Below are 26,513 nucleotides of genomic sequence, written 5' to 3' on the forward strand. Positions count from 1 at the left end.
TCTAGATGGGGGGAGGCTTCAACCAGTCACTCATACCATAGTCCTCTTGAGGCTTGACTACTTCAATGCTCTTTATGTGGGGCTGTTCTTGAAGACCATCTGGAAGCTTCAACTGGTCCAGAATGTGGTAGCATGAAAATAACGGACATGACTTGGTGTGCCTATATAACACTTCGGGTTACCAGTTTGCCTTTAGGTGTGATTCAAGGTGCTGGTTGTTACCTATAAAGCCCTACATGGCATAGGGTCTGGTTGCTTGAGCCACTGCCTATCTTCCATAATATCTGCCTAGCCAATTCAATCCTGAGGGGTTAGTATTCTCTGGGCTTCTTTGATTAAACAATCAAAGGATCAGGACTCCAGAAGCACCCCTTCTCTGTAAAATAACCTGCCCTTTGGAACAATGCCGCCTCTTAAGACCTGGATGGCTATCTCTCTGCTGTTGTTCAGAAGAGCAGTAAAGATCTGGGTCTTCATCCATTCTCGGTTGGCAAGAGAGAGTGAGACCCCCTCACTTCATTGCACTTGCCATCTTCTATTGATTTTATTCTAATTTTTTCATTTGATTGATCGGAGCTGCTCAAAGTCTTTGGGCATCATGAATAAAAATTTAATACATTATTATAAATTTAAATTTACCAACAAAGAATTAAAGGGAGACTATTTCAAGCTGTTTAGCTCTCATCAGCTAGCCATACCCTCCAGGAGTGGTATTCACTTACCTTCACTACCAGTTTGTAAATGGGAGCACGTGTGCAACACCTCTGTGCATGCGCAGGACCTTCTGTGCATACGCAGAGGATCAAAAATGGGATGTGATGATGTCTGGGCAGGTGGGCGGAGCTTCCCGCAGCTGCCGCTACCGGTTCGCCCAAACAGGATAGAACCAGCTGAATACCACCACTGATGCCCTCTGATGAGAGCTAAACAGCTTGAAATAGCTATACTAGTCCCCCTTTAATTCTTTATTGGTAATTTTAAATTTAAGACAAATAGTTTGTTGCAGAAGCGACTGCCTGTAAATGCTCCTGGATTGGGGCGGAAAGCGGAAGCAGTGTGCTCCGTCCCATATTTGGGTAAGGCAAGGTTGCCCTGATAGACGGGTCTCACTGAAAAAACACAATGCATTATTATAGCTGCTGCTGCTGCTGTTATGATTGGTCACACAGTCAGCCAGATGTTTAGTGTGGGTTTGCCATTTTTAATCCACTTTATTGAGACTTTCCCAAGGACCTGGGCTAGCAGGTATGGCTGTTTGATAGTATTAGAGGTATGGTCATAGCAGTGGTGATATCCAATTTTTTTTTACTACCAGTTCTGTGGGCATGGCTTGGTGGGTGTGGCAGGGGAAAGATACTGCAAAATCTCCATTCCCATCCCACTCCAGGGGAAGGATACTGCAAAATCTCCATTCCCATCCCACTCCTGGGGAAGGATATTACGAAACCTCCATTCCCACCCCACTCTGGGGCCAGCCAGAGGTGGTATTTGCCGGTTCTCCAAACTACTCAATATTTCCGCTACTGGTTCTCTGAAGTACTCAAAATTTCCGCTACCGATTCTCCAGAACCTGTCAGAACCTGCTGGATTTCACCCCTGGATCATAGGATGTAGGCTACTCCAAGTACAGCTGATTTTTGCCCCTGACTGATGGTGATTTTGTCAAATTATTTTTAATATATTAATGGTGTTTATAATCTTTTCTCATTTTCTATTCTATTCTTATTTTCTAATTTGATTCTCATAACAATAACCCGTGAGATAGGTGGGGTGGAAAGAAAATGCCTGCCCCTGAATCACCCAGTGAGCTTTGTGGCTGTGTGGGATTTCAGCCTGTGTGTCTCAGACTATAGCAGGCTTTATAGGGAGGGAAAAGGCGACAAAGGAAGAGCAGTTCTGTGGCATTAGCATCGGCACTGGCAGTGACTATGGTTCTTGGAGATGTTGGTGCTTGGCAGATGTCTTTTGAGGTATGAGGTGCTCTGAAAACCTGGGTGGCAACAACAGATCCTTCCTAGTGGTGGCAATAGTTGGCAGCAATGCATTACTTATTTTTTCAGAAAATTCCATCGGGATGCATAAGGCTGTTTGACAAACTGCACATTGTGGAGGTCTGGACTGCAGCACCATCTTAACAGCAGCTGAGGCATTGTAGCACTTTGCATTCCTGAGTACTTAGGCAATGTAAATGATAATAGGATTGCACTGTTGTGTAGCTTGGTTTAGCAAGAGCTCATTTAGGAATATGAATGAATCCATTTTTTTTACATATTCTATTTCTTCTTTCATACTGCTTTCTGAGAAGGAAAAATGAATTAATGAGTAATGTCAGGTAAAAGACCAGGTCCACAGGGGAAAGTCCAATTAAACTGATGTATTGCTAATCATGCCTATTTACAGAAGTCTTCTCAACTAAGGGTTAGCATCAACTTGGGGTTAGGTAAGGGTCAATGAAATTCAAGTGGGGGTTGGACTTAGTTCGCTTGTGGCCACATAGGGATGCTAGGCTCAGCCCTCTTTTAACCCTGCCCCCAGATTCTGCCTCTCCTTCTCTACAAGTAACTTGCTTCTCCCTGCAAAAAAACAACAACATCATCATTAATCAGAAATGTCATATTGACGAGAGAAGGACTGTTACAACTTATTGCCGTCTGGACAGTCTTCTAAATGTACGTTGCTGCTATTTGATATTGTATTTTTGTATTTTTATTCTGTTCTATAAACTAATAAAATGTTAAAATGAAAGGAAATATAACTTCAGGTTGTTTGTATAATTGGCTGGAGCAAATTATTCAATATTTCCTTGGGAGATGATTGCATTATTAAATATAACAAGCTTAGTAATTTATATTTTATCTTGTTCAAATATTATTTTCAGTTCAGCTGCCCTGTCTTATCTTGTTTCAGATTTTTTTTAAAAATAAATTAACAGTGCTGAGACAGGTTTTCAGCATCTAAATTGAACCAATGTACTTTATGACCTTCAGCCAGCACCAGCATACAAGAAGAATAAATATAAACTTAAAACAACGGGATAAAGATACACTGAGTGTATCTATCTCTAACATGCTGGAGTTGATGGGATGCGGGCCAGTGTTTTGGCTTGCAAGATGGTTTCCAGATTAGATATTCTAGTTTGAATGCATGTGAGCATGCTTGGAGTAACCTGGACTTTGGTTGTGTTAAAACTGACCATTGCTGTCTTATCAGCAGAGTAATGCTCTATATCCGTAATGGTGAACCTATGGCATGCATGCCACACAGTGCCCTCTCTGTGGGCGTGCGAGCCTTCGCCCTAGTTCCACACTGCTGCACATTTATGCATGCCTCCCGCTGGCCACCTGGTCTTCGGGTCTCTGCCACACGTATGCATGGGGGCAGGGGCCATGTGTGGGGCAGCGCACACGTGCAGGGGTGCATTCAAGATGCGTGCGTGCAGGTGGGTGTGCATGCAGGTGGCCTGCACATGCATGCGCGGGGTGGGGTGTATCCACGGGGGTACGCATGCATTGCATTTTTGGGGTTCAGGCGCACATTTGCACCCACTCACATGCACTTTGGGTACTCGGTCTGGAAAAGGTTAGCCATCACTGCTCTATATGATTTGGGTATGATTGAGGCTGATGCAGTAGATGCAGTACCTTCTATATCTCACTAAAAAGTATTACTGTATGTGAAAAATTAGAAAACCAGTCATGATGAGTGGTGGAGATCAGTATGTCGGTGGTGATAACCAGATCCACAGAAAACTGAATTTTGGAATAGAGAGAGTAAATGATAAAAGTGTGTAAAAGTACAGATCCTGCATGAAAAAGTATTAGAAGATAGATTATTCTCCCAACAGAATGGAAGAAAACTAGACAAAGAAATAGGATGCAGAAGCCTTTTGGAAAATGATGAAAAGGTATCATATTACAGAGTGACACAAAAGTGCAGTTACACAAATGGAAAGTATGAAAATATCCCATCAATTTTAAATACAGAGGATGCCAGGTTGTTGACTGATAACAAAGTGATTTGCAGAAAACATTGGGTAGAAAGTGTAAGGCAATAAGATGTGAATTTGAAAATTAAAAAACCAAGAGCAAAATGGACTAGAAGATATACCTTATTTGCAAAAAATTAGATGAATTTTTATATGTTGTTAATGGAATGTTTGGAGGTACAATGGTTCAGTGGTTAAAGATGCTGAGCTTGTCAGCTGGAAAGCTGATAGCTTGGGTTCAAGACCTGAGTGACATGTGATGGGGTGAGCTCATCTTACTCATGTTACTTGCCCCAGCTCCTGCCCACCTAGCAGTTTGAAAGTATGCAAATCAGTGGTGGGTTGCTACCAGTTCACCCCAGATCTGGTGAACCGGTAGTGGCGGCAGCGGGAGGCTCTGCCCACCCACCCATGTGTGTATGAACATGTGCGCGCCCATGAGCGAACCAGTAGTTACTGGTTTTGAAACCTGCCCCTGATGCAAAGACAAGTAGATTAATAGGTACCACTTTGGTGGGAAGGTAACAGCATTCCGTGCGGCTCAGCATATGGTCATGCTGGCCACATGACCGCAGAAGTGTCTTTGGACAATGCTGGTTGGCTTCATCTGCTAAGAACCAGAGATGAGCACCACCTGCTAGAGTCGGACATGACTGGACAGGGGAAACCTTTATCTTTAATGGAATGTTTACTAAAAACGGGGAATGGGTGAAGAAATATTAAGACACACAACTGCTAGCAGGAATATAATGGGTGTGTGGTCTGTCATTTTAGTTGATGATTAATTACATCAAGACAAACAAAATGTTTGTTGGGAATTTAATGAAATTTTTCTAGCTAATAAAGAGAGTGATTCTACAAAGAATAAGTATTGAATGAAAGTGTATTAAATAAAAAGTGAGTGACTAGTATGAAACATTTATTTGAGGTGGTTTGGTCATATAGCACAAATAATTGAGGGTAAAATTGCAAAATACATTGAAGAATGAATGGGTTAAGAGGAAGAAAAACACTAGAAAGTTTTGATTGGATCAATTGATGAAACCTCAGAGAGAGAGAGAGAGAGAGAGAGAGAGAGAGAGAGAGAGAGAGAGAGAGAGAGAGAGAGAGAAATGTTTAAAGAACAAAAGGCAGTGCAGGAAGGCATGTACAAACATGCTGGAAGCAAGCGTGATATGGAAGGCTAGACTGATAATGAGAGACTCTGTATAATAAATGGTGTTGGTATAAATTAGATCCCTTCCCTTCCCCATACTTAAATTTCTTTGACTTTTATTTTTTTGCTTCTGAAAGGGAATTATATGATTGGTATTTTTATTATACATACTGTATATGCAGATGAAAAATGTGAGAATTTTTCACACCGATAAAAAGATTTGTTTCAATTCTGAAACAAATACTCTTCCACCTTCACAATAGAAAATGGACAAGAATTTTATATGCACGTGTACTTTCAAGTTAGTCATGACTCCTGCAAACTGCCTGGATTAGTGTCTGCATTTTTCTTGGCAAGCTTTTCAGAAGTGGATTTCTATTCCCTTCTTGTTAGGACTTCGAGAGAGTGGCCCAAAATCACTCAGGTGATTTTGTGGCTAAGGAGACTCACTAGAACTCATGGTTTCTAGCCTGGTAATTACTGCACCAAACTGGCTCTTTATTAAATATTTGCAATCAATAATATTGAATAAATTATTTCCAGCCCAGACTGATTGGAGATAGTATGACTAATTCCAGTGAGACTTTTATTATAAGGGAGGTAAAAGTGCTTCAAGTTCTTAGACTTGGAGCGTGGCAACTGATCCTCTTGCTATGCTATTGAGTGCTGAGCTGGTCTCTAATACCTTCTGATGATATAAAAATTGAGTGAACCTGTGCCAAAATTGGGTAAATGCTCAGATTAGCTATTTGACTCAAGCAATCAACCAAGAGACTCAACTACCACTTATTGGTGGTTGAGCCTGATGGCTCAGCAGACTTATTGAGCCTGGTGGCTCAGCAGACTTATTGAGCCTGGTGGCTCAGCAGACTGATAGCATTGTGATTAACACCAGCTGTCTGCAATTACTGTAAGTTCGAATCTCACCAGGCTCAAGGTTGACTCAGCCTTCCATCCTTTCTAAGGTAGGTAAATTGAGGAACCAGTTTGTGGGGGCAATAAGCTGACTTTGTATAAATATACAAAAGTATGAAGGCTATTGCTTAATGCATTGTAAGCCGCCCTGAGTCCCCAGAGAAGGGCGGCATATAAATCAAATTTTAAAAAAAAATAATTGTTGTGCTGTCTACTACACTGCTTCCTGCAGTTGTGTGACTTTAGTCCCTTCATTTCGTGCCTGATAAATAGGTCAGATGTCCAGAAAAATTCAAAGTATTCATCATTCAAAAAGATTGAAGTGTATGTATCCTTTAAAATTGTGATTTATCTCAGATCATTCTTGGGTGAGATTTATACTTGGACTTTTGACAAAGCTGCCAAATGGCCATTCTAAATCTAGAAAACAATCCTGTTCTGGATAATTATGTCAATGTTCTGCTTAAATTTACATCCGCCTTTCGTGACTTGGCCAGAATGGCAATATCTACTGATGAAATTACACTTATAAAATATGGACATTTATTGTTGATTTCCATTTTTTTTTGGCTTGGAATGGAGTGTAATGAACTGGTTTCATCTGACTAATTTAAAAAGAGAGTAGCTAATGAATTGTGAGATGAGTTGGTTTTAGAGGATATGCCAAACATTAAAAAATTAAACCAGTACTTGACTGTAGATGGAAGACTACAAGAATTTTATTTTTCTTTACGAAATTTATCCAGTGCCTCAGTCTTGGTGAACTCTAGACAAAATACACATTCAAATTATAATAAAGCAGTAGTACAATAAATTAAAGCAAAAATTAACAGTGATAAAACAGTTATAAAAACACTCTAACATACATGCCTTGAGTAATCAGTCCCAAAGCTGTGTCGGAAAGACCAAGTCTTTATAGGTTTCTGCAAGGCCATGGAGCTACCTTTGCCTTATGTGGCAAGTTGTTCCAGAATAGGAGAGCCTCCATGGAGAATACCCACCATTGTCCTTCAACTTTTGGGATTTTACACTGAATTTTTTTGTGTAGTCCCAGGTGCAACTCCATAGAAAACAAATCACTGTAATCAATGTAACAAAATGACAAAAGCACAAAACAAAAGATTGTCTTCAAGGAGGAATCAGTCCTGATGGATCCCCAGTTTTCAAGCATGCTCTCCCTGAGAAGCATAACCCCATCAAAAATCAATATAGATAATCCCTTGAAATCAGAAGACTTTTGAATCAGCAGTCCTTCCATCTTGCCTGGGATGAGTCTGAATCTCTTTCTCCTCATTCAGACAGTCTCCAGGCATTGAGTTTTAACTGCCTTATATCCCATTTGGCCTAGGGTGGAGATGTGCAATTGAATATTGTTAGCGTATCAAATGCATTTGACCTTGAACCAATAACCCTCCTAGCAACTCCCTGGTGATGTTAAACAGAATTGGGAAGAAGAATGAGCCCTGCATTCCATACAATTCTCAGCCCTTAGTCATTTGGTGGCATTCTAGAACATATTATGGTTGACAATAATGAAGGCTGTTGAGAGGTTCAGCAGCACCATAGTAGTTTGTTTCTGTTATCCAAGCTTCTCCAGTCATCAATCATGAATGTGATTGGTGCAGTTACTGTTTCATATACAGATCTGAATCCAGATTGTAAGTCCAGATAATTTTACAACCCTTTATTATCTCTTACACTCTTTCTCAACAACCTTCCTCCAAAGAAGGGAGGCTTGAGATGGAAGAGTAGTTGTCTAGTACTGTTGGATCTATGCCTGGCTTCTTGAAGATTAGATGAACCAGTTCCTTCTTCAAAGCGGTTGGAACATCTCCCTCTTTCAAAGTGGCATTGACTACCATCTAGAACCACCTCATCTCTTGGCTTGTGGAACAAGTTCCATTATTATTTGAGGGAAATATTAGGATTCAATTTTTTGTATATAATTTAATTTGGCAAGTAAATAAGAATTCAATGAGAAATATTTTTTTGTTGCTTTTCCCCCTTACTGTTCAGTTTCTATAGTGGCTTTTAATTCACTTGTGCTGTGCAATGTTTTGATTGCAAATGAATTCTAGGTTATATGTATGCTTTTTAAACAAGAATTCTGTGAGATAAATCAGTCTCTAAATAGACAGGATTAAGACATTTAGGGAAAAAGTGGAAACCTACATTTCTGTTCATACTAATCATGACATGAAGTCATTTGTGAAATGAAATTGGGGGTTATTTGTGAAAGTTGCTCTGTGTGTAATGAACAGACCTGACGCTTCTTGGAAATATTGATTCCTTAACTGAGATAATCCTCGTTGAGAAGGCTTCATGTGTTTAGAGATGCACATGATATTTGCTGAGATAAAAGTTGTAGGTAGTTCTTAAAATATTGTTTTGTGTGATACATTATGCTTGGGGCTAGCTTAACAAAACAAGTGTGAGTCATCCAGCTAATACAGTTCCTACAAATATGGTACTGGAATAGAACTGCTCTGTATACCTGTATATCTCAACTTATGACCACAATGTGGATCAGAATTTCCATTGTTAAGCAAGGCAGGTGTTAGAGTCTCACCCAATTTTACAGCCTTTTTTGCCATGTTGTTTATCATTTTCTCTAAAAATACCACAAAAATTATCTTCCCGTATCTTATCTAATAACAAATCTTTAAAGCCTCATTATTCAGTTATGGTATTGAAAAAAAACACTCAAAGCTGGTAAGAAAAGAAAATCATACACATTTTAACCTTGGTCAAAAAAGTCAACTTTATAAATTTGCTTTTCACTTTTAAAAGTCTGGGTACTTATTCTTTTATAGTAGTGTCCCGGAAGCTGATTTCTTTTCATTCTTTCTTTTATCTTTTCTCAGGAACTCTTTTGTGAGTAAAACACATCTCTTTTGTGCATGCCAAGTGAGAAAGTTGTCCAAGTCACTCTTCTGACTCATTATTTGTGTGTCCTTTTAAGCTATGAAACTTCCAGCAGTTTTCACTTGTAAAGCCTGTAGAGCATCTTTGTCAATATCATTCCTATATCCTGTCAATTTTAAATCCATATCTAAAACAGCCTGATTTTCTCTTCTGTGTCCCCTTTTGAACCCATTTTCAAAGGACAAACTCAGAAAGTTCTGAGTAAATTATTGATAAATATCCTTGATTTTTTTCAGAGTTGGCATAATTTTCTCTATTTTGTATTAGTGGGTCTTCTTTCATTATCTTAAATTTGTTCTGGTTTCCTCTAGTAACCAGCTTTCAAAGTCTCCCCTTACCATGTTTTTTTCTAATCTGCAATATTTTCCTGGAGAAAGATTTTTTTTTACTTAAATTCAAAATCTTCATGTAATTTTAATAGAGTTTTAAAAACAAAGGAATTATTCTAATTATTTCATAAACTTTTTTCCAATTAATCTGGCCCCTTAATCCATTTAAAAAACTTTCTAAAATTAATGTTCTAGCTACTGTTGTGCTACTTATTTCCAAATATTTATTTCCACTGAGGAGTGGAAGAAATCACCCTATGTAATATAATTTATCCTTCTGAAGGTTCTTAATATCAAAAAATCAATCAATCAATCAATGTCTCTTTGAAATCTGGCTTGGTCAGAGCTGACTATTCCAGCTCCCAGTGCTCTAAAGCCCTTCAGAAACCGCTGTTTTATGATCTTGTTGGGGGGAGCATCAGTATGAAGCATTATGAGCAATCCCTGGTCCTCTCCTTATTCAGGAAAGGATTCTGGGGAGCTGATTCATTCACTGGCTTCTCTTTCCACACAGTTGTCAGCTCCGTTTGCACAAAGACATGTTTAGTGCACCATGCTTCCCTGGAAGACTGACTAATTTGAGACTGCAGTGATATTTTCAAGCAATTATTGTAAGAGCTGTGGCATGATTGTAGCATTATTAATATAAAAATTAATTCTAGCTCACCCTTGTGGAACTCTGCATCTCCTAACCCGAAATAATTCTAGTTCTGAGTTTAGTTTTGTTTCAGCCACTGCTGGTAGGCAGTGTGATCCTTGATAGGAATGTCTCCTGTCCTATTTTACTCATTATTGTTATATTTTTGGCTTCGAATCTTCAAAAGGGTTCAGGGAATGAAAGTTTGGCTCCAGTTACCAAAACAGTATAAATGACTGCTGTGCCAATCCCTCACAAAACCAAGAAGAACATTTCCAAAGGTAATAATGAAATGCTGTTTATTTGCAGAAATGGTTCTGCATTTCCTAAATGTATCGGCTCTTTTCTATTCTTTTTTCCCCACAGAGAGAGAGTGAGTTCATTCTCTTTTTTGTTTTGGTTTCTTTCTTTTCCCACCTCTTCTTTCCCAGTTGCATTTTGTGACAGCATACACTGAGCAAACTTGCAAAAAGGTAGCACTGCTTGGAAACCTGCTTTAAAATTCATGTCTAATAATAAAACTGTTTTTTTACAAGGTAAATTGAAATACTTTTTATGTGGAGAATATGATTATATTTGATTAAGAGCCATCATGCTTTTCCCTTACCCAGATATAAATAACTTAAAAATGTTTGAAGATGTTCAGATAATGTGAAATGGTCCTTAAAATGTAAAAAAGAGAATGTCGACCAGAGGACATCAAAGAGAAGTAAAATGTAATGATAAAAGAGTTTATATTCTGTTCATATCTTTAAAACAAAATAGGAAAAACTACTTTAATATTGATGGCACTAACTGATTCAGTTCCTTCAGAAAGCATATTTAGAGGTAGTGTTCTAAGTACATTCTCTGCATTTCCTGTGTTACAGCCAATGATCTGTTTGGCTGCTTTCTTTAATGTTACAGAAGCTTTCAAAGTATGAGCCAGCTGTTTTATGTGCTGCCATCCTGAGGCCAAATTGTGGACATGTTGAAACACATGGAAATGAAAGATGAGAACAGGCTGGGATGGAATGAAGAGCCCATTGCATGTGTAAACATAGAACGGCATCTGATCTTTTTTCAATGAGAGAATTCAATACAACTATTTGCACAAATTTGTTGTTCTCTGAAACCCCATAGCATCACTAATGAAGTGGGCTTTAGTCTATACACATTTATTCTGTAAGTTGTTAGTTAAACCTTCATATGTCACAGGATTGATAATGATTTGATTTTTCCTATGCATCAATATCCCCCCCCCCCAAAATGTAAAATTGACTGGCTGTTTTCTAATGTGTCAAATTCTCTTTACCTTCTCAGCTGTTTATTGCTCAGAGATGCCCCACCCTAGTTGAGATAACAGTTAAAGAGAGATTCCCTCTCCATACACATATACAGTATACATGTGCATGTACGTATATATACATATTAATGATGATTATTTTGGAGAGCAGAATCTCTGGCAGATCCCTGCTATGACAAAGGTGATCAGACACAGAATTCTATTTTGGAGTTATGGGGGCAATGCCTGTTACTTTTCAAAAGTTGATTTGGTTTCATTCTTTTCTTTTAACCCAATTTGCTGGTGGCTTTGTGTTCCCAGAGAAGACAGAACCAACAGAAGGCCCTCAGTATGGCAAAATAGCATTCTTCCCTTTAGTGGCAAAAAAGAAAAGGGTAACTCTGTCTTGCCACACAGTTCTGGCAGACAGTCAGTCCCTATGAACCGGCATGCAAAAGGCTATGCCATTGTTCTGTTTTTGCTGCTGTTATTTCTCAGGATCTCAAATGTATGTGTTTAAACTGTCATAGACCCATGTTGCATTACTTGCAGTGGAATATAGCAATAAACAGCAAGGGATATTCTGGTGCAGCTCCTATTGAAAGCAAGAAGCCGTGCTTGGGAGACAATGAGGGTATTAAATTTTTTCAGCATGGTTGATTGTGAGTCCTGGCTTTTGATTTAGTGCTGAATTCCTTATGGAAATCATTTCTTGTTTGCTTCTGAGAAGTCAGTTGTTAAAAAGAAATGACCATTTGGGAGAAAAGATTGACTGAACTGCAGGGACACCAAACAGTGTGGCAAAGAAGAAACAGAATAGAAAGGACAGCCAAGGAGAAGAGAGATTGCAGACTGTAGCTGCTGATTGTTTGCTAGCTGCTGCTAATCAATAGGCAGCTCAAGAGGACATATAGAATATGGAATCAGTTTTCAGATTGCAAGGTCAATGAAAGAATGAAGAAATGTCCAGAATAGTCAGGAGGTCATGGGGAATACCTCTTTTTCTGTCCCATTCCCCCCGCCAATCTTCTTTCAGTCCAGATTAGTTCTTGTCCAGAGAAGCAACAGCAGACTAACTAGGAAGATTGGTATGGAAATTTGGCTAGGGAATTTGCAGGGGAAACTTTTCAAGCAACAGGAACAGCAAAGGAAGCATGATTGTGACCTGCAGAAGACATGTAATGATTGTATTTCTACCTGAAGAAGAATCAGACTATACCTTCTCCAAGGGCAACCTTGTTTCCTTGTTAAGGAGAAAGTGGAGGGACTAGAAGAGAAAGTTGCTACACTGAAGTGGATCAGGGAAGATGAGATATTGATTTTAATGCTGGAAAAAATCCTGGCAGATCCTCACCCTGTATTATGGGAGTCAACAAGTGGTCAGCCACTTGAAAATAATGACTCCGAACAGACCCAATGCTGGTACCTGCTGATTGAGCGAACAAGGACTCAGATGCTGAATTTGAGAGATTGTCAAGGGCTAAAATAAACAATCAGCTAAGTAGGGCTGAGGAGTGCAATCTCAGTGGAGAGGAAGGAGTGTCAGCTTCTCTAGGAAAGGCTACACACACTGTAGGCTATCTAAGGCTCCCCTTCCTTGTTGAAAATTTACTTTCTGCTAGTAAACTAGTATTCTTCAGTGCTCTCATTCTTGGTTTCTCCTCATTCCTTGCCTTACAAATAGATCTTTATCTTACAAAGCCCAGACTGGACATCTGCATCCACGCTGTTGGAGCTGCTTTTCTTGATTGTATTTAAGTTACTGCTATGAGTTACAGACAAGAGGTACTTTCTCTGCATAGCATTCTCTAATTAAGTTACATCATTCAGCTCTAGCAATACTGTCAACTGATTTATGGCCAGGCTAATTAAGTTCACCGGAAACTTGCTAATTGCTTCTGTTTTCTGCCTCTCAGACTATTGCAGGAGGCATGCTTAGATAATTTGGATAGGCATGCTACAATTAACAGGAGCCAACATGCTTTTGCCTCAAGTTTAGAATCCTTCCAATTTGTGATTCGCTTCTGATGTTACTCTACCTTTCTTTTGTCCTTTTTTTTTTTTTAGTAATGTGATGATGTAAGGTATTTCATAATACTAAATGGATGGGAAAAGAATATTCTATATAACAGCTAACGAGTATTTTCTAATTGCATGGCTATTCATTTTCATGATAAATACATTTTACCCTATCCATATGAATAAAAGTCATTCAAGTGGGCCAACTCAGAAAAGTGGTCAGATCATGCCGGTGCAAAGAAGGCTTGGCCCATTTGCACCGCACACAAAAACCCCTTTCAGCATTCAGATTGAACTAGTATGGCTGTGGCATTGTAGTAAGTGAATGGAGCCCCTTTGCATAAGGTACAATTGTGTACACTTTTATGATAGGCACAGTTCTGTCAACAAAGGATGTTCTTTCTTTCCTTTTTTTATTTCCGTTTCATTCTTAAACAATCTGGACTGGGATGATTTCTCAAATGTATAATCACTGAGGGACAGTATTCATGCTTTTGTTTTATTACTGAAATAGTTTACTATAAACAAAGATTGTAATTAATGCAGCTTATTATTAACTATTATAAGTATTATATTGGTACTGCAAGTTGACTTTTGGCCAAGTTATGTCGGCTGGCGACACCCAGGGGGAGGGCCTTCTCTGTGGGAGCCCCAGCCCTGTGGAATGAACTGCCCCCGGAAATACGTAAGATCTCCGACCTCCGGGTATTTCGCTGTGCACTGAAGACCCTGTTGTTCCTCCAGGCCGGACTATCAACATAATAATTTTAAATTGGGGTATTTTAAATTTCTGGGGTTTTAAATTGAGCCGAATTTATTTAATAATTTTAAATTTTTAATTGATGTTTGTCTTGTGTTTTTAAATAGGCTGTACACCGCCCTGAGTCCTTCAGGAGAAGGGCGGTATAGAAATAAAATTATACTTATACTTTTATGGAAAGCACGCATGTCCATATTCATTTTCATAATAGAATTTCTAGTAAAGAAATTCTAATAATTGTGTAAAGTTCTGTGCACCCAATTATTATGCATACAGGAAGTCCACTAGGTGATGCGGTTGTAAAGCATGATGTCATATGACTCTATCATTTAGTGACAATAATCCCAGCAGTCCTGGTGGTTGTCGTAACCCAGAGATTAAAGTCCTAGGCAAGCAAACCAGTAGATGAGTACTTAGATGGGAAGGTGAATGCCGCCAGTGGGAGCTACTGAGTGTGGGTGGGCTGTAAGGATTGTAGATGGGCTGTCAGAGGCCATTATGGAGTGTGGGCAGGGAAGGTTGTGCTACGGAGGATGACAGCCCTGTGATCCCATACCATGTAACACGACTGCTCTGGAGAAAAACCAACACCCACTCTTTCATCCAGATCAAATAGCAAGCTGCAAAATACAATTTCAAATCAGGTAAACCCAATCTTCCTTTTTTCCTTCGCATCTTCTGACATCTTAGATTTAATTTGTGGGTTTTTCCCTTGCCATAGAAACAAATTTAAATAAATCATTTTGCCACTCTTTAAATGGTGAATCAGTTTGAAACAAAAGCATCACTCTTGGCAAAACATTCATTTTTATTACAGACATTCTTCACAATGACAATTGTAATTTTTTTAAAAATTCTCATCTTTATTATTCTGTTTCCTTGACTCAGATACCTAGGGAAATGGCCAGACTTCTTCAGTGCCTTCAGAAAGGCTAATAGACCATCCAAATCTCCAGAAAACATGTTGTTCCATAAGGCAAGTGTGGCCACTTAGAAGGCATGATTCCAGGGTCCAATAAGATTATATTGTTTGATAGAAAGGACATAGAGCTTGTCCTCTCTATTGATGTAGATCTCTGGCAGAGCAAAGACAATGGGAGAAGAGTAGTCTGGCCCTACGACATATAGAGCTTTATAAACAGCTGTGGTGGCACAGTGGTTAGAAAGCAGTATTGCAGGCTGACTTTGCCCACAGCCAGCAATTCAATCCTCACTGGTTCAAGGTTGACTCAGCCTTCCATCCTTCCGAGGTGGGTAAAATGAGGACCCAGATTGTTGGGGGCAATATGCTGATTCTGTACACCACTTAGAGAGGGCTGTAAAGAACTATAAGTATATAAATCTAAGTGCTATTGCTATATTTAATAACTGTAAATACAGTACATGGGCAACCCATGTACTGTACTCCATCATCCAATTTGTGGCTGCTCAGATGGTGCTGCCAAAATGTCATGTTAAATCTCATTGGTGCAATTTGAGGCTATTTTATCTGTTAGCTGGAAGGTTAGGGAATAGGCAATGGAGCAGTTTGCCTCCTAGAAATTTTCTACTTTTATTTTAAACTTAATCTACCCTCAAAAAACCTAGGGGGGAAAAACCTGAAAAAAAATTGCCCCCACTGTGAGATTGTCAAAACATCGTGCAACTATTTTCTAGAGGTTCAGAGGTCAAAATACAACTCCTAGCCTCTCACATATTATTTTTATTTACAGCATTAGAGGTCAATTTATTAACAATTATCATTACTTATTAACAATTCCCATTAGAGTAGCTTAAAGAAAAACAAACACTTAATGACATTATAACAAGGAAAGTTTGTGAAGCTATAAAAAAATTAAAATAAGGAAAACACCTGGACTAGATGGTACCAGCCGCTTATTATAAACATTTTAATGATGAGCTACTACAATCATTGTTAACACATGATGAACTCTATTTTAAAGGCTGGAAAGATACAGGACAGTTGGATAGAGACCAATATATCATTAATACATAAAGAAGGTCAAGATTTGACCTCATCAAAAAATTATTACCCAGTATCATTACTAAAGAATGAGTCACTGTAACAGAACCTCTGTGTGCATGTGTGTTCAAAGATTCAAAGCTGGTTGGTTAAAGTTCCAATTACAATATTTTGATAACAAATAAAAAAAAGTGTCACCGCTCTCAGGCAATAAAGCTGGTACTATGCTATATTATCCATATTGCATGTTGTGTTTACCAAGAATGCCAAAATTGAAATCTCATTAGAACAGTTTTTTTTTTCAATCTTACAAATAAATATTGCCTGATAATAGAAGTTCCTTTTTCATGTTACTCGGTAGATTTCACAAATTAATATTTTCATGTCTTTATAAAACTGTATGTACTTTAAAAGATTTACCTGTTTGTTGATTTTTTTTTGCACTTCATATTTCATATGAATCCCAGTTTACAGTAATAAAGTAGAACATGACACAGTACAGAAAAATAAAATAATTAAAACTGCAATCATCCAAGAAGACAAAAAGTCAGTGATGCCAAACCTTTTGGGCTTGGCATGTCACAAATTTGGAAAATGCCTCACTTGATTCAACTGGTGTGTCTCCCCCCACACCACAAAAAAAGGAAAAACAATTCTTTATCTCCCCTTCCCCATCTAGGCCACCCTGAGACTGGACCTAAATGAGAGGCCTGGTGCTAAACTTCAGGCCCAGCACTACCACTGGTACTTAATAAGGCCACTTTGTGCTGTTCCTCAAGGCGCATGAGCCTTGGGCAACTCCACAAGTGCCCCCGTGGCCCAGCACCCCCCAGGATCTGCTTCACACTGCTTACCTTCAGGAGGTGTTAGGTTTCTGATGACTATAAGAGGCTGCTCCAGGTTACACAAAGCCTTCATTCTTGAAGCAGCTTCGAAGAATGTTCTTCCATGATATCAGCAGTCTCTGAAAACCATGCAAAAGCATACCCCATTCTTGTATGACTTGTGGAGACTGCATAAGAGTGCACCCCATTCTCATGCCGCCTCTGAAAATTGTGCACGAATGGGGCATGCTTTCAAGAGTTGCTGCTGTTGGGTTTAGTGAATGCTTGTGTGCCATCCAAAAAATATGGCATGTCATCATATGTTTGCCATGAGTGCCTAGTATACCAAGTAGGCTACTATTAACACAAGTAGTCTTAAATAGCAAAGGCATATGGAACAGTTCAGTTTTTACTGTTTGTAGTTTGCTGTTAAAGTATATAGAAATAAAAATCAATCAATCAAACAAGCAAATAAATAAATATACCATTCTAGCCTCTGAGGGAGGTGGTAGTGGTTACTCTCATTCTTGGTTTCTCCTCATTCCTTGCCTTGCAAATAGATCTTTATCTTATAAAGTCCAGACTGGACATCTGCATCCATGCTACTTTTTTGCATCTCCGTTTTTCTCTTTCGTATAAGGATTAGATAACCTCATCTCCTGAGATGAATTCACTGGACAGGATGGTTCTGCCTGGAGAAGGTGGTCCTGAAGCCAAACTATGCAGGGCTTTCAAGGTTGGAACTAATACTTTAGCTTACTTGAAAACCTACTAGCAACCAGTGCAATACTAATGTAATGTGATTGAAGTTGATCTGTTTCACCACTATGCATGCAGCTGCATTTGTATTCATTGTAGTTTCTGAGTAGTCCTCAAAGTTAGTCATATTTAGAGCTGGTTGCAGAAGTCTATCCTGGTAGTGATGAGGGCATAAATTAAAGTTACCATGTCACCTCAGGGTTGATATGGCTACATCTGACATAGAAGTTGAAGCTAGGCAAAGGTCCTCCTGGTTGCAGCCTCCAGATAGCAATAACCATAAGTCCAGGAGGAAATCTCAGTCACAGGGATTTAAGGAGGAAAGCCACCTATCCACTGTTGCAACTGTTACAGAAAACAAAGTCATTTGGGGGCAAATAACTCCATTTTGTTAGGATTTCATTTCAGCTTATTTCTTCTACCTGGCCCCTGGCTATCTGGCTTTCAGGCCCTAGATTAAGACTTTCATGGCATCTCCAGCTTGACCCAGGGTGTAATATACGGTATCATTAGCATGCTGATGGCATCTTATCAATGATGCCCATTAGCAATAGGTTCATTGAAAGCCACTTTGGTGTAGCACAGGGGTCAGTAACCTGCGGCTCTGGAGCCACATGTGGCTCTTTCACCTCTCTGCTGTGGCTCCCTGTTGCTCAAAATATGCGTCACAACTGCCAATGTGCGACACCCGTCGGTACGCAATTTATTGAACTTTTCAAACCCCCCCCCCCCGGTAGGCCAACCATGGATAAATCCAAGAAAAGAAAAGTTTCAGAAGAAAACAGAACGTTTAATTCGATTACATATGCTAGTTTTGTGGCCGCTCAAGAAATAGTTAGGCACGGGAAGGGTTTTGTGGCTCCCGGTGTTTTCTTTTCTGTGGGAAACGGGTCCAAATGATTCTTTGAGTGTTTAAGGTTGCAGACCCCTGGTGTAGCAGTTAATGTCCTTGACCAGAGACCATGAATCCTACCTGTTCTTTTGGTTATAAAAGCTGGCTGGATAACTTTAGGCCAAATATTCACTCTCAGTGAATATTTCACTTCACTGCTCCACATGACAGTTGTTGTGGAGAAAATAGTAGACAGGGGTATGTTCACCACCTAGAATTTTACAAATTAAGGTAGGATACGTATAAATTAAAGATTTTGTAAATTAAAAATGTGCAGTATATACAGAAGCGTAGGAAGAAAACGATCATGCCTTGTGGGACACTTCATGGAAAACTTTTTCCCTATTGATCCGACTTTTCTGCTCAGGAAAGGGGACGATTAATGTAAAATAGAGGTTCCTAACTTTCATCACCAGTCTTGATCAATGATCTCAACTCAAGAAGGTCAGGAAGAGTGCGCTCCCTTCATCCAGGCCCTAACAGAAGTCATCTAGGCCAATATTGCATGCCTGAGCCTTACCCTTGATTGAAAAGGATACAGATAAACTTTTTTTTTGTGGGCATTTTGCAATTGACGCCGCACATGAACGACTTTCTCTAAAAGGGTGAGGTTGGAGGCTTAGGGTGGTAGCGGTCCAAATAATTCAATCCAGGGAAGTCTTCTTCACAAGAAGACACACCAACACCTTAAAATCATCAGGCATATTTCCTTTCCCCAAACAGGCATTGATCAGTTGCTGGACCCAACCACTCACACCTTCCTGAGCTATCTGAGGAGGGCCATGGATCTAGACAGCAGATGATAGAGCCATGCTGGAGAGCGCCCTGGCACTTCCATCAGAGCCCACAAGCTGAACAGCATTCCAGATAACAATGTAAGACGCTGCCCAGCCACACCTCAAGACTCCAGCCACTAGAACTTTGCAGATATCAGCTTTACAGGTAGTCCTCGACTTAAAACCACAATTGGGACTAGGATTTTGATTGCTAAGCACTGTGATCATTAAGCAAGCTATCACATGACCGAGCCCAATTTTTATAACCATTTTACCATGGTTGCAGGGCCGGATTTTCCTATAGGCTAACTAGGCTTCAGCCTAGGGCCTCAAGATCAAGAGGGGCCTACATTCAAATTGTTAGCAAAAGTAAAATTACACTTTCACTATAGGTGAAAGGGCCTCATAAGTGGAATAGCCTAGGGCCTCTTTTCATCTAAATCCGGCCCTGCATGGTTGTTAAGCAAATCATCACAGTGAATCACGTGGTCATTAAATAATGCAATTGTTAAGCGAATCCAGCTTCCCCAATTGACTTTGCTTGTCAGAAGCTGGCTGGGAAAGTTGCAAATCACAATCATGTTCACAAGATGTTGCAGATGTCGTGTATGTGAGCTGGATGCCAAGCGCCCAAATTGCAATTTGACCGTGGGGGGTGTTATGAATGTTGTAACTTTGAGAATAGGCCATATATTACTTTTTCCAAGGCTATCATAATTTCAAACTGTCATTAAATAGTTGCAAATCAAGGAGTACCTGTATCAGCAAAATGTACAAAAGCATCCAAGCACAGTTCCTGCCTATCCTTCCCAAGAAGGGTCCAATTAACTATAGACAAAGTTATCCTTATGACTGTAGTACAAGCTGAAATATGAGCTCTTTGTTTAGTATTATTTGTGTATCCTAATTTTTGTGATGCTTACTGCTGGAGAAGAATCGGGTGAAGAAGGTGGAAATTTGTTGTCCATATGTTTAATTATAACGAAACATTCCATATACTCCAAGCCTTAATACATTACATTATTCTTGTAATTTATCTGCCAATAATATAAAAAGGGTGGTGGTTGTATTGGAGCAATAAAAAAATAGTGGAAATGGCCTCTTTCCACTTTGGTTTAATTATATAGAATGTGAATTTGAGTGATAAATGTCTTATTTTTTTGGCAGAATAATTGGTTAAAATAAAGTGGTGCGTTATGATTAATTTTAGTTGCATGCTTCTGTTTTATTGAAATTGCTTCAGGTTGTATGATATCATTTGAAATGTGCTTTTGCTATTCACATGCAAAATTTTATAAACTACATGTCCAATATGTGCGTGAGGGCACTATTTTTAAGTGAACTGTGCTTATTTCTTCTAGTCTGAGGCATGCTGAGTCCCGAGTTGACAGTAATGTGCATTAGAGTGCTTAATATCTAAATCTTAGTCATTTCAATCTGTATATGAGATGTTGCATATACAGATTAATTGCATTTATGTATGTTCATGCTTCTCTATTTATTTGCCTTGCAAATATATTATGCAGTGTATGTGTAGAAGAAATTTCTACACATATGAATTATTTTAATAACAGAGACCAGAGTACTCCTCAATACAAGCATAGAGTGAGTTAATTTCAATACTGGAGCTTCAATAGCAAATCTAAAAATGGGCCTTATGTGGGTTTTTGTAACAAAGTATATATGTAATCCATAAGGTCAGAGATAATAATGTAATGAAGGTGGAAGTGGAAAGACAGTGATTTTATTAATACTATAGAGATTGCATATTAGAATAATAGTTATCATCCAAAGTTTCTATTTCTGTTATCTTGCCTTGTCCTTGGTTCACATCGCTTTCTTCGATTGCAAGTATCCTTTTTTATTGTCAACATTCCTTTCCTTTCTAAGCACTTTTGTCCTTGTGCCAGCATTGTTATTGCTTCTCTAAGGGATCTAGGGAAAGCAACTGCAGAGTAGGGAACTGATTTGTTTAGCCTAGCAAACTCCATTTTGTTTTACTTCATCTCTTTCTCTCTCTCAGACATGTGAACCCCTGCTGATTTTAGTCAAGTAAAGCATATTTCAATAAATAACAGCACACAGAATTTATTATGAAGTAACCTCAATCTGCAAGGATTTAGGTTTCTCATAGTTGAAAGTGGTGGCTGATAATAAGTTAATGTATTTGTTTTCGGATATGATGCAGGAATCTTTTTTCAAAGTGTGGTGACTAAGTTTTGATGTCAAAACTAGAGCTTTTTAGGAGGATTTTGTTTTTGTTAGTAGAGTAGTTGTGAATATCACTAATTTTAGTTGTTTGAATATATTCTATCCTACTTCTTTTTTTTCTGCAGGAGCTTAACTTTAAGTGCTATCTCAATAGCAAAAGGTAGTGGCAAATATCCCCTTAGTGTGTTAAAAGATTTTGCTATATTTTAACTTAGAATGGACACATGTTCATATATTACATTTTTTATTTGATTTTCCTTTTGGGAATTCAGGGTAATGCACATGGGGAACTCCCCTTGTTTTTTATCCTCACAAGAACCACACTGTGATGTAGTAGGACTGAGAGGTAGTGAACTAGTCATCCAGTTTGCTCATGGCCAAAACAGATTGAGGTGTCTTTTGGCTCTAGTTTAGAGCAGGCTATTTTGGAGCTCTTCATATATCTTCTGAAACAGAGTAGTTCTTAGCCCTAAGACATCTGATTTTTTACAGACCTTTCCTTACTTGTCTGATTATATTTGCGACCTTCTAATAAGCTCCTTCTAAAAGGAAAGCATATTGCTACGATAACCTCAACCTGGAAGACTGGTCATAAGTGCTGTTATAACTTTGAATGGTTTCTAAATGAGTAGTCAGTAAGTGAGGGCTACCTGTAATTTGAGCCATCTTGAAGTTAAACATTAGTTTGACTCAAAGCTGAACTAATACCCAATTTTCTAAATTTGTACAGTGACCTAAGAATATTACACTTGCTTTAGTTCTGCATAGAAAAAAATGCAAGGAAAAAAATTAAACATAGCTAGACTTTATACAGGTATTCCTTAACTTATGATCATAATTGAGCCCAACATTTCTGTTGTTAGGTGAGGCATTTGTTAAGTGAATTTTGCCCCATTTTATGACCTTTCTTGCCTCAGTTGTTAAGTAAATCACTGCAGTTGATAAGTTAGTAACTTGGTTGTTAAGTGAATCTGATTTTCCCATTGACGTTGCTCGTCAGAAAGGTGCAATACATGATCACATGATCTTGGGACATAGCAACAGTCATAGATATGAATCAGTTGGCAAGCATCTGAATTTTGATCACACAATCATGAGGATGCTGGAAAGGTCATAACTGAAAAACTGTCATAAATTACTTTTTTCCAGTGCCATTGAACGGTCACTGAATGAACTGTTGTAAGTCAAGGATTACTTGTATATATGTCTTCAAAAAACCACCGCTTTTCCAAAACAATGGTTCTTTTGCTTAATTTACCGTATTTTTCGGAGTATAAGATGCACCGGAGTATAAGACGCAGCCTAGTTTTGGGGAGGAAAATAGGGGGGGGGAAATCTGCCTACCAGGTATTTATCTGGCTAGCATACTTAGTCTGGTCAGCTTCAGCACATTAGTTTGCTGGTTTTTTATCCCCTGCTTGGGGATAAAAAACAGCTTCTAAGGCACAGCTGAGAGGAAGCAGCAATGAGAAAAGCAGGCAAAGCACGGGGAGATCGCTTCACTCGGCTAGCGCCTTGTTAGGGCTGAAAAAAAGCTTCGAAAAAGCTACATTTGGAGTATAAGACACACCCAAATTTTCAGCCTCTTTTAGGGGGGAAAAAGGTGCATCTTATACTCTGAAAAATACGGTACTTAGACTTTCTCTAGCAATTTAGGGAGACTCCACTTTATTCAGAGGCTGCTGAACAGATGGTCAGCCTCCATTCTTGACCAGCCTTGCTCCTGGCTTGTCCTCTGATTTTGTACATTATTAGTCTCACTCATGGAGATGGATTGACTGTCTGGCACGAGGCCGGTAGCTGTGAAGGTCAGAATTTGGAGCCTGCTCAATTACAACAGCAATCTTTTAGTTAGTGAGATGAGGAAAATGGATGATCAATGGGGCTTATGCTCCCTCCACTTTAATTAAATGATTTGTGCTTCTCTTTCCCATTTCTGACAATACCTCAGGGGAAGTACAGCAGAACTAACTGCTGAGGAATAAGATGTATATGGCCTGAATATGCAAGGGTATGTGGGAAACGTCAGTTGATTTCGGTACAGTTAAAACAACTTAAATGGGTGGTTATTCAGTCATTATAATTTGGTCATGGTAATAAAATATAATAAGAGGCATGTATTCTAGTGCAAAATGCTTTAAAAGTACATCAGAGAAGAAAGGATATGAAAAAAAGGTTGTCCTTTGTTCAGCAAATGCAACAGTTTGCTAGAAAAGTTGATAAATGCTATTTAATGCAGAATTAAGGTTCGCTGTCTGCATATTAGAAAAAGAAAGAAATATTTATCTTTTTTAATTTGCTGAAAGAGGGTATTTGTATGGATCTTTTTTGATTATATGGATTAATAAAATCTCTGTAAAACGATTATTTTTTAGAAGTTTCAAATATGCAGATTGGAGCTCTGAATGCTTATTTGGGTGTAAGACTCAGTGAAATTTAAAATAGTACTATGACTTACAGCCACAGCCACAGGCACATTTTAAATCTTATTGAGAGGTGTTTCAGAGAGTCCTTACTTGTATAGGTAGTCCTCATCTTATAACCACAATTGAGCCCAAAATTTCTGTTGTTAAGCGAGACATTTGTTAAGTGAATTTTGCCCCATTTTACGACTTTTCTTGCCACAGTTGTTAAGTGAATCATTGCAGTCGCTAAGTTAATAACACGGTTGTAAAGTGAATCTGGCTTCCCCATTGACTTTGCCTGTCAGAAGGTCGCAAAAGGTGATCGCATCACCCCAGGACACTGAAACCGTCATAAATATGAGTCAGTTGTTAAGGGGATGAACTTTCATCACATGACCATGCTGCAATGGTCGTGTTAAAAACAGCCATAAGTAAATTTTTTCAGTGCCATTGTAACTTTGAACGGTCACTAAATAAACTTTTGTAAGTTGAGGACTACCTGTATTGATTGTTACTGCCATGGGGCAAATTGTACAGGATGTCATTTCCACACTGTACCTCATTCCAGAATGTTCTCTGAGCTTTCAGACTGTAGTGAGAAAGTCTCATGGTGATAGCTGAGCTCTTGGCTTTCTGATTTTTAGATCCAGTGCATGTATAATGTATAATATCTTTAAATTTTAAAATAGTGTGCTGTAATGACAGATCAATGCAGAATTTGTAGTGGGTGGCAAAATACTGAACAATTTGTGAAAGCATTTTTAAACCATTACTAGGTTAACTTTTTTCACAGTGCAGTGCCACATTATTATTATTTTTTTGCAAAGCAGCTTTACTTAAAAGAAATGAAAATAAAGGTGCTTTTCCAAAAGGCAACTGGACTTTTTTGTTTTGTTTTTTCCTTGAAAAGGTTTTGCTTCTCATCCAAGAAGCTTCTTCAGTTCAACATTTTCAAGGAAAGGAAAAAAAAAGTCCAGTTGCCTTTTGGAAAAGCACCTTTGGGACAACCGTGGCCTAGAAGATGATTGAGAATCTCTATAGAAATTAAAAAAACATGCTTAAAAATACAAGAACTGTAATGTAGATTCTGTTGTAACTAAATGGGGGGAGTTTAAAAATAACAGTGATTGGCTTGTGGTTCAAAGGCTTTGAGGATATTGAAAAAGTTTGGTCTTTAACCACCATTGTGTGAATATACCACAACTCTTGTGTCTGTTTGTTTATAACCTTCAGTTGGGCAATACTGGAAGGTATAGAGCAACAATAATTGAACCAACTTAAATGAACTATAAATTACCGAATGCTGGAACCCGTGACTCTATTGGGAATTACATTTGGAAAGGTTGTGGCCACTTCAGACCACTACCATGTTTCCCTGAAAATAAGACCCTGCCTTATATTTTTTTTTTTGAACCCTGAAATAAGCGCTTGGCCTTATTGCCATGCGCTCAAAAGCCCGATTGGGCTTATTATCAGGGGATGTCTTATTTTGGGGAAAACAGGGTATATCTTCTGGCTATTCTTCCCAGAAACCTGTAGGTTGCACGGCAGGGGGGCAAATGGGAAGGCCATATCCCCGGTCTTTTCCCCATCTCCCTGTGGCCCCTGCATCTAATTGGCTGATGGCAAGGTACAATTGGCAAGTGGCAATTGGCCGCTTTGGATCAGAAGCTGAAACGTGAACTCTCTTAATGGCAATGGCTGGTGAGAGAAGGGTGAGGAAGCAATTCAGATGCCTGCTGATGAGATATGGCTGGCTGGGGTGGGGTGAGGCTGGCAGTCAATGAATGTGCCTCTTCCTCCCTGGAGGGAGGGGGCCCTTGCTGCACTGGTTTAAGGAACAGGGTTGCAATTTTCTTTGTGGTCCATGGCTTCTTTTGTTCGGCCTTCCCTTAGCAAAATGTCAGAATATTCTGTGGGTCAGCTTCAAGTCCCTGCCAGCTTCCCACAAAGCAACTCAGTGTGGAAGCCAGCAAAAAGTTGGAAATTGCTCCTGCTCCCTTTGCATTTTTGTTGTCTGTAGTCATTCTGTGTCTCTGTTTAAGTAAGGAAATATCTGTGAAAAGAGATCCAATGAGTCACAGGTGTTGAGGGTAAAACTGCCCTCTGCAAAGTGGTGCAAGGGACCAGACAGCGAATAGATACGTTGCTTAGCAAAACACACAGATACTCACAGACTCTGAACATTTGAAGAAAAATAAACAGTCTTTACTTGTAGTAAAAATAACAAACTTGGCTTCTCAAAACAAAGATAACACTTCTTCAAATAATCACGGTTCAACACAAAAACATAGTTTGCTTACAATTCCAGTTCTCTTCAGTAACACACAGACACAGTTCCTTTCAGCAGTTCAACCTTGCAGGAGCAGAAGTGAATGAACTTCCTGCTTTCTTTTATGTCTGCTTAGCACAACCAATTAGTCATCTTGTAGCAGTTAAAGTTACAGAACATAGTTTTCTATATATTATCTACCCAACCGTAGGATAAGCATCCAACAACAGGTTGTCTAGCTTTTTATATATGTTAATACCTATAGGTTCTGTGAGCAATAACCCAATGACTTTTATTTTTCTTTTCCAGATATTGTTTTGTTTTTGCTTTGGGATACCTCACTGTGTGCCAAATTTCTAGAGTTTATATATTTGACTATGGACAATATTCTGCTGATTTTTCAGGGTAAGAATAACAATTT

The 26,513-nt window shown here is 38.9% G+C and overlaps 1 protein-coding gene across 7 annotated transcripts in view; it reads left to right on the plus strand.

Moving 5' to 3' along the window:
• Nucleotides 1-26,513, plus strand: part of MBOAT2 (membrane bound glycerophospholipid O-acyltransferase 2) — an 84,655-nt gene that overhangs the window by 32,366 nt on the left and 25,776 nt on the right. For 3 of the 7 annotated variants that reach the window (XM_034432056.3, XM_087882411.1, XM_034432057.3), the window contains exon 4: nucleotides 26,402-26,497. In XM_034432056.3, coding sequence (XP_034287947.1) covers nucleotides 26,402-26,497 — 96 coding nt within the window. Of the gene's footprint in view, nucleotides 1-7,586; nucleotides 7,715-17,448; nucleotides 17,514-19,151; nucleotides 19,371-26,401; nucleotides 26,498-26,513 lie in introns of those variants that run through there. The other 4 variants (XM_087882412.1, XM_087882415.1, XM_087882413.1 and 1 more) reach the window with 4 other exon arrangements.

Source organism: Pantherophis guttatus, chromosome 1 (genome assembly GCF_059756535.1).
Source record: "Pantherophis guttatus breed Tessera chromosome 1, ASM5975653v1, whole genome shotgun sequence".
Classification (NCBI taxonomy): Eukaryota; Metazoa; Chordata; class Lepidosauria; order Squamata; family Colubridae; genus Pantherophis; species Pantherophis guttatus.